The sequence below is a fragment of the Aptenodytes forsteri genome, unplaced genomic scaffold, assembly GCF_000699145.1.
Source record: "Aptenodytes forsteri isolate BGI_AS27 unplaced genomic scaffold, ASM69914v1 Scaffold243, whole genome shotgun sequence".
Lineage (NCBI taxonomy): Eukaryota > Metazoa > Chordata > Aves > Sphenisciformes > Spheniscidae > Aptenodytes > Aptenodytes forsteri.
In genome coordinates, this window is record NW_008795314.1 from 1,146,071 (window position 1) to 1,156,385 (window position 10,315).

Below are 10,315 nucleotides of genomic sequence, written 5' to 3' on the forward strand. Positions count from 1 at the left end.
AAGGGCTCTCAGCCACGTTTTGGTGAGACAGCCAACGTTTTGCTGAGACAGCCAGCAGAGCCCATACATTCACGTGCCCCCCAACCCTGCACCCCCTCCCACCGCTGACACCAACACCACGAGTGAAGCACACCACGGCCAAGCCCTCCCTGAGCAGCCCCCAGACCAGGCAGGGGTCCTGGCAGCTGCCCCCCTGCCTGCGGACATCTTTCCAGACCCCTTGGAGCACACCCCCAGCCGCACATTGCAGAGCCTCCCTGGGGGGCCAGTCCAAACCAGGCCCCCCCCCCCCCACCCCCGCCTACCCCAGACCCATGACTGGCCCAGGACAAGCCTTCTGCAAAGGCCTCGGGCTGTTCTGAAGCAGCAAATAAAGACGTGGCAGTGGTTTTCTACGCAGCCCGTGTGCGTTCCTGCACAGCTCTGACCACCACCTCGCCATGACAGCCAGAGGGAGGGCACCAGCTGGCACAACGGGAGCCATCCAATACCCCTTGGGGCATCTCAGCTTTGGGGGAGATGGGGCAAATCCAGCCCCAGGTCATTCAGTGAAGGGTGGGATACAGGCAGGGGTGGCTGTGCCCTTGGGCAGGGTCAGGAGGCTCCGTGGGTCTTTTTGCTCCAGGCATTTGGCTTCCCCTTCTGCTCGAGACCCTCCAAACCCTGTCCTCCTCCCAGGGAGGGGTTTGAGGGGTACCGGGGGACAGTGCAGCCCTGCACATCAGGGCACCGGCCCCAGGCACTCCCATCTCTGCCTCTCTCCCTGCCATGCCATCACCAAAACCACCAGAACACCCTAGAATTGCCGCGTCCCCGTGCCCAAGAAGGGAGAAGAGGCCTTGTGCGGCTCATTAAATACAGGTAGAAATTTATTAAGGGGGGGGAAAAAAACCCACAGCTTTTTAAAAAAGTATCAAAAAGAGACAAATGAGGTGAAGTGTCTGTCTTTGGCTGGAGCAGCACCAGAGGGACAGAGCAGGGCTGAAAACTGGCCCGTGGTGGAGGGAGGGATGCAGGGAGGGATGCAGGTGCCACAGAGCTCCTGGGGTCACCTGGAGAGCGGTTGTGGACAGAGGGAGCCAAGCTCCCAGCCCTTGAATACTCGTTCCAGGACATCCCGGCTAGGGGATTCACACCTTCCCCCATTTAACAGCGCTGAGACCCACCAGCACCAAAGCAATACATACCAGGGGAGAGACAGCCCGGCACCAGCCCGGGTCCAAACCAGCCCAGCGGAGTCACCTGGACCCCAGGAAGGACCTGCCTTCACACTGAGGCCGGTGGGAGGGAGGAGGAGATGCTGGGGAGCAGCAGCCCAAGGCTGGGGGCAGGCAGGGACGTGCAGCCTTGGTGACTGCCCCTGTCCTGTGCTGCTCTTGTCTGTCCAGCACCATTTGAGGTGGGGAGGGCCACCTGCGTCTCTACACTTCGAAAAAGGGAAAGGGGTAACAGCACGGACTCGAGGCAGAAGTGAAAGGTGGGAGCACCGATGGCTTCCCGAGGGGTCTGTGGGCTTCAGGAGCAGCCACACAAACCCCCCAGGGTGTTTTTCTCCATGCCTGCCTCCCAGCACGGCACTACAAAGATGGTACGTGCTGCTTCTCTGCTTTCAAAAAGGGAATTTCACTGAAATAAGGGGAAAAGAAGCCCCCCCATGCTGAGTCCTGCCTCTCCATCCAGTGAGAAGCCCACGTGGGGAAGCACAAACCTCCTTCCACGGCCTCAGGGGAGCATCAGATGCGAGAGCAGGACTGAAAAATACCTTCGAAGCTTAGCTCTGAACACCTCGGAGCCACAGCAGAGGCCCTGGGAAGCCCAAAGCAGGGGAAACCCTCTGCCTAAAGAGCTGCGGATAAAAAGAGTGCCCCTGCAAAAAAGGGGGTCATGTTCACAGTATGAGCTGCAGCTCATGGCGGCATGGAGGTGGGACAGGGCCCCGGACAGGCAGGGGCACAGGCAGGAGACTTTGGCAACTTCAGCCCCAGGGCTGGGAGCCCAGCCTGGCCGTGGACACACCGAAATCCCGCTTCCCTCGGCCCTTTCCCCACGCAGGCAGCAGCCGGGGTCAGTGCCCAAAACAGTTATGACTTTTCAGCACCAAGAGGCAGCCCCAAAGGGGTGCAAAGGGCAGGGTTGGCTCCAGCCCCGCTCCCCACTGCATCCCCAGCGTTTAACAGGGGGGAGCTCAAACCCACCAGCCCTGAGGATGAAGCCGTGCCTGGGATCTGCCCCATCCTGGAGCAGCCACCGTCTCCTGCAGGCTGGTGAAGACCCACCCCATGGAAAATATCACCACCAGCGCCTCTCCCAGCCCCGTCCCCGCCGGCGGGGTCAGTGCAGGACCTGCTCCAGCTCGTACTTCTCGCAGAACTTGCTGGTGAAGGGCAGGCAGGTGAGATACTCCACCCAGCGCCAGTTCACGGGGTAGACGTAGAGCCAGACCACCAGCGAGGCGAAAAGCCCCACGAAGACCAGCAAGGAGACGATGATCATGGCTCGCTTGCGGTACTTGTCCACCGTGCCGAAGGTGATGTAGGGCAGGAAGGCAAAGGAGAGGAGGAGGCCACTGAGGAAGCCGAAGAGGTGAGCGATGTTATCGATCCATGGCAAGAGGCCACAGACGAAGAGGAAGAGGACGATGCCAAAGAGGTTGAGGAAGGCTTTCCAGGGTTTCTCCAGCACTTGCCAGCTCTGGAAGAGCTCCACGAAGAGGCAGGCCAACAAACCGAACTGGGACCCGGCAGGGCCCACCTGCAGGGATAGGGGAAGTCACGGCCGGACTCTGCGTACGTCACCCCAGACATGTCCCCATGTCCCCAGGGACCGTCTCCTCCCCTTGCAAAATGCATTTGGCTCCTGCCACCCTCCAAGGGCTGCACTCCACCACCGCATGGCTCAGGGGTGGGAGCCCTGGCACAGGAGGAAGAGGAGGGGAGCACGCCGGCACGGTTTCAGCAGAACCAGCGCTTTTAGTGACTCAGCAGCCAGGCAGCGTCACCCCCTCCCAGGCCACAGTCCCCCTGGCCCCATCCCGACGCACCCCCGGGGGGGATTAGGGCGCTCGGCGTGATCTCATTTAAAGCCTGACAGGGTTCCACTGCCAGCAGATTAGCCATCTGCCCGCCCAGGGACCCCGCACGCACACCGACACGTGACACACATGGCATGTGTGAACCCCACACGTGGGGCAGAGGCCCCCCCCCCCCTCCACGGGGGCACCAGCCTCCCACCCCACCGCAGCAAAACCTGCCGGGGGCTGAGAGCTCTGTGCTGATGGCTGCAGCCCCCTTCCCCAAACCTCTGCTGGGACAGGGGCGGGAAGGGGTGTCCTTTGGTCCCTGGAGAGCTGGCTGGGCTCGGGGTGATGTGGGCAGAGTCCCCCCCACAGCCCTCACCTCTGCCCTGTACGGCAGGAAGATGGCACTGGCCAGATTGCCCGTGATGCCGCTGAGGATGAAAATGATGGAGATGCGATGCCAGCCCGCCAGCTTCTCCAGGTCCCTCAGCACTGTCATCTGGAAGGTCACCGACACCAGGCAGTGGATGATGCTGGGGGGAGAGACCCTGTGTTAGAGACCCCTGCTCTGCCAGAGCCCCTGCCCAGCCCTCCCACCCGCTGCCCCGGGGCATGAGACATCTTACAAAACACCCTCTACCGATGGCACGTGTCGCTGTAGTCCGGGGGTGTCCTCCCCTCTTCTCTCCCAACCCATCGGGGATCACAGACCATCCCAATGGATACTCCAGTCCTGAGTCACCCCCATCATCCCCTGGGGGTGCGGGGGGCCGCAGCTCACCCAGCGTGCAGGAACAGGGACAGCCACAGGCGGTAGAACTGGTCGGGGACCTCCGGGTTGAGGAAGGGCAGGAGGCCGCAGACCTCGTCCAGGCAGTGCACCTGCAAAGGCAGGCAGGGTTGGGGGGTGACGGGGGCTCGGCCCACACCCCAGAGCCGCAGGGAGCAACGGATGGTTCACAGGGACGCGTGGCTGACGATGCCACGTGTCAGCTGGGGGTGGGGGGGGAGGACCCTGGGTGGTGTGGGGCACTCGCACTGCCCAGGTGCTGGGGAGGGAGCAACCGAGCATCCCCAGTGCCCCAGCAGATGCTGAAGGGCCATTTTCCTGCCCGGAACGCGCCTTTCCCAAGGACACCGGTGCTGCTTGGGTGAAGCTGGCTCAAGTCCTACGCTTCCTCCTGCCCCACACCAGCAAGGTGGGCGTGCAGCGGCAGCAGGAGTCCAGCCGATAGCTGGGCAAGTCCCTGCACTTTGCATTCCCCCTGCTCACACCCATCCCAACCATGTCCCGGGATACTATAAAACCCTTTGGCATCAGCACGGCAACGCGTGACCCGGCTGCTAGCATCGCGTCCCGTGTCCCCGGCCCTGCTCACCTGCGAGCAGAGCGTTGCCTCCTCATGGAAGTAGCCATGCATGAACTCGCAGTACTCCCGCGTCGTGATCTCGCAGCTGAGCAAAGGGCAGGCAGCGGGCTCGCTCGGGGCAGGGCTCGCTCCCTGTTCCCCTGAGCATCCCCCTCCGCTCCTGGCGGACGGTCCTGCCACCACCGTGCTTCCCACCCCCCTGAGGCTCTGTAACCTCCCTCTCCCCTCGGCACAGCTCCGGACACCGATAGGGCAACAACAAGCAGTGGGGCAGAGGGGGGGAGCCGAGCCCGGGCTGGGTGCCCCCATCGCTGCGACCCACCTGCCCTTGGTGCCGATGCAGCAGGGCCTGCCCTTGATCTGGCAGTCCATGTGGGCGAAGCCCGAGTGGTTGGTTTTGGTCTCGTAGGTGCAGATCTACGAGCAGGAGGGAGAGGAGCCAAGGTCAGGGTCTGGCCCCAGGCTCTCCCCGCAGCCCCCGTGCCTGGCTTGTCGCCCGCCACGCCTCCCACGGAGGCTGCCGCCACAGTGCCACCCAGCTCGCAGTGGCACCGGGCTCTTACCGGCCACTTGGTGATGTCATCCGGCCACACGTGGGGTGGGTTGGACGCCGGCTCCTCACACGTCCTGGTGGGAGGAGGTGGGGGTTGGGGTCAGGACGGGTCCCCCCCAGCACATCCCTCCCTGCAGACTAGTAACCCCCCTTGGGCACAGACAGCCCCGGGACCTGCCCCCTTCCCTGGCTTGGGAGGGATCCTGCACGTTGGTGTCCTACAACACCCCACAGCAGCACCTTCCGCAGGTGAACCCCGCGGCACTCACATCTGTCGGATGACCCCATCGATGCCCCCTTGCAGCATCACCCATCCCAGCGGAGCAGGGCAGGCAGGGGCCAGCGCAAGACAACGGCGTCACCCATTGCTGCCTATGTTTAGGACAGACCCCACCTCAGTTTCCCCACTGATTCCCTCTTCCTTATCACTCTCCTACGGCGTGCAAGAGCCCCCCACAGCCCCTTGGACAAGAGCATTGAAGGCATCCAACCTGGAAACACAGCCCCACGCAGCACCTCCGCTGTGCCCTGCATACAGCTGGGCGACAGCAGCGCCTCTCCCCAGCCGTCACTCCTACCTGGGGTCCTGGTGACACACAGCCCCCGACGTCCGCTTCTCACCCGAGCCCACGGCTGGCGCGTTGCTGCCCGGCCACTTGATGAACGTCGCCAGTGTCTCCTAGGGAAGATGAAGAGATTGAGGATGCGGCAGCAAATGCACCGCTCTGACACCACATGCATCCTGCCCTGCGGTCGTGCAGGGCAGAGATGGTTTCCCCCTTTTCCCCAGGGATTCCCAGCGCTTCCCGGTGCCCGCGGCAGTGGCGGCACGCACCGAACAGTCCTGTGGCAGGGTCTGGATGCAGCCCGAGTTGTCATTCTGGACGCAGCAGCCAGAGCCGCGCTCCCGGTCCCGCTCGCGCTGGATGAGCTGCTCCACCTGCTGATCCTTCCGGATGCAGGGGGAGAACTTGGCTCCCAGATGGATCAGGTCGATCTGGGAGGGAGATGCCAGTCCAGGGGATGCTCCATGGCTCCCCCACACCTACCCTCCCTCCAGCTGCCCCCGGGGAGAGCTCAGCAGGGGGTCCCCACAGGCGATAGCCCTGAGTCTCTGTTACCCCCATGGGGAAAAGGTGGGTGGGAAGGGGATGGGGTCTCTTCTGACCATCCCACCACGATGCCGCAGCTTTGAGAAGCACTGCTGAGCCCCCAGCCTGGGCTGGGACTGGGCAGCAGGTCCCAGAGGGATGGGGGCACCGAGGGCCCAGGGCAGCAGGCTGGGACGAGGGGTCGAGCTCTCCCCCTGGGGAGAGGAACACCCCAGGGACCCCCCTCGGCTCAGGGCAGGGGGAGCAGAGGCCGGCGGAGGGCAGAGCCTCGTGCCGGGGGGGGGGAAGTTTTCCTGCTGGATGTACTTGACGCTCTCGTAGACACCCTTGTTCCTCAGCACCTGCCGAGCCAGGCCAGGGTCAGCTCCCGCTTGAGGGGGCCGGCGGGGTGGGGGGGGGGGCCCCCCCCCCCCCCTCCCTCTGCTCGTGGGGAGCTGAGCAGTCCCCTTCATCCAAGGGGAAGGGCTGCTGGGTCCCACCAGCAACATGGGAGGGAGAGCAGCTCTGCTGCCCGCACGCATGCCGCTGCAACACGCCGCTGCTCAGCCAGCACATGTGGACCCCCTGCCCTGGCTATTTAATGGAGCCTCTCAAATAGCATGAGCCAGCAGCACCCCACAATGCTCTCAGCCCTAGCAGAGAGCACGACAGCATGGGACACTGGTGGTCACGGTCCCCCCAAGAAGATGGATGCTTGCTCTTCTCTCCAGCCTGGGTGCCAAGGGAGCAACGCAGCCGGCTGCAGGTTCCCAGGATTAACCCCAGAGGGAGGATCACGCCTCCGAGGTGTTGGAGGCACCCCCCAGACACCAGACTTGCTTTCCTCAGCAGCTAGCTAGTTGCCATTTCAGAACCAGACATGTCACCGGAAAGCTGGGAGGGGATGGCCCTGGCCGGTAGCTCTTAAACTTACTAACTCTGTCGTCACGTGCTGGGTGAAGCCGATGGGGGCGATGCCGTAGGTGCCGATGACCAGCAAGGTGATGAGGATGTGGACAAAGGTGATCCAGTACGTGAAATATGGCCTGCGGAGGAAAGGACCCAAAATTTGAGCAGCTCAAGAATGGCTGGGCAAAAGGACGCTGCAGTCCCCCAAGCCCTGATCCGCGAGCATCAAGGGGGACACACATCTGAGTTACAGCTGGGGAGCCCCGAGAAGTCCCATGCCCATCCCCATCCCATCAGTCCCCCCCTCACCGGTGGCTGTCGGTGATCTCCAGCTGCGACTGCACGATGCTGCTCAGGCTGCGGCGGTACGTCCTGTTCAGCCACTTCCCCACCACCCCCAGCCCATAGTAGCGTTTCTTGCGGTCAAAGGCGAAGTGCTTCACTTTAGAAGCAATGCGCCTGCCTCGCCGGGGAGCCGGGCCGGCGCTGGTGGAGGCCGAAGCGAGCCGGACACCCTCCCGCCTGCAGAGAGAGGAGAAACCCATCACAGCTGTCGAAAGGGGCCAGCTGAGAAATCCCCCACGTACAACCCCACGGCCATAATCCAGAGCTGGGGAAGAACAGAGGATGCCTGGGATGAGGGCTGGGGTACCTCTTGGCTTCATCCTCCCAGGTGCATGCCAAAAGTGCCCAGTGCCCCACGGCATTGACTGCGGCAGGGGACCTGGGCAGCCTCAGGGGCAGCACCCGCCAAGAGCTGGTACTCACGGGGTGGGCTGCTCCACCTCGGGGGATGCCCTAGCATCCTCCCCCACCGGGTGCATGCGTAAATACGTGGCCGATAGAGGCGGCGACTCGAAGACATCATCGGGCATGGAGTACGTCTCGTCGTGCATGTCCATCTGGAAGGAGGATGGAGACGCGTTCTTGGACGTGTGCAATGGGTGAGAAACCTCCCCCTGACGGAGCATGCCCATGACCAGGCCACGCCTGGCTCCACCTGGCCCCAGAGCCTGGGGAGGGGGTGATCCCCACTGACATCCCATTAACCACACGTCACAGGGTGTGAAACGTGCCCACAATAGTGGCGTCCCTCCCGGCCACCCCCGAGGAGCACCACTGAGACCAGGGCTCTGTAGCGCTGGGCACAGTAGCCACCAATGCCCCTGCTCCCAGGCAGGGCGAAGCACCGACATGGGGGTCCCCGTCAGAGCCCCGCTCCATGTCCAGGCCCCGTGCAGGGGCACCGGGACCCCTCCCCGCTCCGGTGGCCGGCGTGGAACAGCGCTTGCCTTACTGAAGAAGGATGAGTCCAGGGTATCGGCAGCATCCGCCATGTCCTCGTCCATGAAGCTGGGGTACACGAAGCTCCTCTTGTTGCTCCTCCGCTTGGGAGCCAGTGGCTCCAGGACAGAGCGTCCCTTTGGCAGGGGAAGCAAATGAGGGTAAGCAACCAGAAGTCCCCCAGTTTTTGCAGCACTGAGGGTTTCTCGTAGTTTCCCTCCCCAAAGCCGAGTGGCAAGGATTAAATCCCAACCGGCCACCATATCCCACTGCGTGGGAAGGGCAGGCAGCAGGAGCCGGCAGCAGATGCTGCCTTTAGCTCCTCAGCGCCAGCGTTGGTCCATGACCATGTTAGCCAGCATGACAAGTGAACTCTGAATCCTGTTTGGTCTCAGTCCCACAAACCTGTCCCCAAGGCTTGCCCAGGGCTCCCCAGGGGCTAGAAAGCTGCTGGAGAAGCTTCCTGGCTCCTCAGCAGTGAAACTCAGAAGCTGCTTTTTTCTAGGGATGTCCAGTTTTCACCAAAACTTCTCTTTTTAAGCAGAGCTCAGGTTAAAAACCACCAACGTCCCCCCTCAAACCCACCCTGGAGAGACAGCAATCTCTGTGCAAAGCAAAAAGCCAAGAAGCAAAGACGATGGGCGAGGGACAGAGCTGAAACCTGGGTCAGGAAGATGACGATGCCCCCCCGGTCCCCAAAACTTACGCGGAGAAGGGCCGCGGCCGCCTTGAAGCTCATGTGGGCGACGGACTCCCTCTTCCTGCGCGGCAGGCGGCCGTAGCCAGAGCGGATGCTGTTGAAGGACGCCAAGGAGACGACACCGGGGGTGAGCGGGGGCAGGACGTGGTGGGGCGTGTGGGGACGGTCTGTCTCATCGGGATGGCGGAAGGGACGGCCCCTGGCCAGCGGGTCCACGATCTGGAGGAGGGAAGAGGTGTCAGTGCTGGGAGAACAAGGCTGAGAGCCGGACCCCGCACCCCGAGCTCTACCTTGGGCATCTTGGCGGGCTTGGGCGACTCGGTGCCTTGGAAGGAGGGCACCTCCTGGCTGGGCAGCTCCATGTCGCGGTAGGCAGGCTTCAGCTTGCCGTACCTCATGCTGCAGTGCTGCAACTCTTGCGTTGCCACTGCTGCCGCTTCCCCTCCCAGTCGCTGCTGACGCCAAACCATTGCGCCGTGCCCCTGGACACACGATGGGCACGCTTGTCACCCAGCTGGTCTCCCCACCCCAGGTACCGCCATCCCACCCGGGCATCCCCTCCGGCAGGTGATTTGGGTTGGGGTGTCTCAGCTCAGCCTGCAGCAGGGCAAGTTTTGACCTGGCTATGGGTTGGGGAAGGGATGCTGCAGAGGGGTCGCTAGCCTTTGGGTCTCTCCGGAGAGGTAACTCCATCAAGACTTGCACCTTGCACGGGACAGTGCATCAGCTCCGGGCTGCAGCAGACGTCCAGCTCAAGGTGCTTTTGAAGGTCCTACATAAACAGGGCAGAGAAATTTTCCGAAGGTGCAAAACAATGGTTTGAATTAATAATAAACAATCCTGCTGCGGGATTATCCCCAGGCAGACACCAGCGAGTCAAAGCAGAGCTGCATGAAAACCCTCCAAGGCATTCCCTTCTGAACTCCAACTCTCCATCTCCATCCTAAGTCCTCTGCTGGTACCCACAGCCACAACACCCCGACGGGGACTGAGGGACCCCTCCGGTGACCCAGCCGCTGCTGGAGCCTGCCCTGCCCTCGCGCTGCTTCTCCCCGGCCCTCACTTGCGGATGCTCTGGGACAGGGAAGTCTGCCGGCGGAAGACGGGCTGGTGCTCCAAGCTGTCGCATCCCTTCGTGCGGGGCTCCTGCAGGCTCTTGCTCTTTCGGTAGATGGGGACCTTGGAGGGCTGGAAGGCAGAGCAGGGCGTTAGGGACGGGATGGCATGGGGGGGGGTGTCCCCTGGGGATGGCAGCCCCCCAAGTCCAGCATGGGATGGACGCAGCTCCCCGTCGCTCACCTCCTTGCGGGCACCATCCTCCTCCACCTCCCGGGGGGGGATGACGATGGAGAGGTTGGGGGGCTTCTTGCTCTGCAGGCGGCTGCCCCTGGA

At 62.9% G+C, this 10,315-nt stretch overlaps 1 protein-coding gene across 1 annotated transcript in view; it reads right to left on the minus strand.

Moving 5' to 3' along the window:
* Window positions 1-2,250: 2,250 nt before the first annotated feature.
* RHBDF2 (rhomboid 5 homolog 2) overlaps window positions 2,251-10,315 on the minus strand; it is an 8,306-nt gene continuing 241 nt past the window's right edge. Inside the window, 18 exon segments of the mRNA XM_009279488.2 lie at window positions 2,251-2,751; window positions 3,396-3,549; window positions 3,798-3,898; window positions 4,396-4,471; window positions 4,709-4,803; window positions 4,950-5,013; window positions 5,518-5,618; window positions 5,775-5,954; window positions 6,336-6,392; window positions 6,965-7,076; window positions 7,249-7,461; window positions 7,708-7,841; window positions 8,232-8,360; window positions 8,930-9,142; window positions 9,214-9,338; window positions 9,341-9,405; window positions 9,987-10,111; window positions 10,223-10,310. Of these exon segments, the coding sequence (XP_009277763.1) occupies window positions 2,332-2,751; window positions 3,396-3,549; window positions 3,798-3,898; window positions 4,396-4,471; window positions 4,709-4,803; window positions 4,950-5,013; window positions 5,518-5,618; window positions 5,775-5,954; window positions 6,336-6,392; window positions 6,965-7,076; window positions 7,249-7,461; window positions 7,708-7,841; window positions 8,232-8,360; window positions 8,930-9,142; window positions 9,214-9,338; window positions 9,341-9,405; window positions 9,987-10,111; window positions 10,223-10,310 (2,452 nt within the window). The 3' untranslated portion in view covers window positions 2,251-2,331.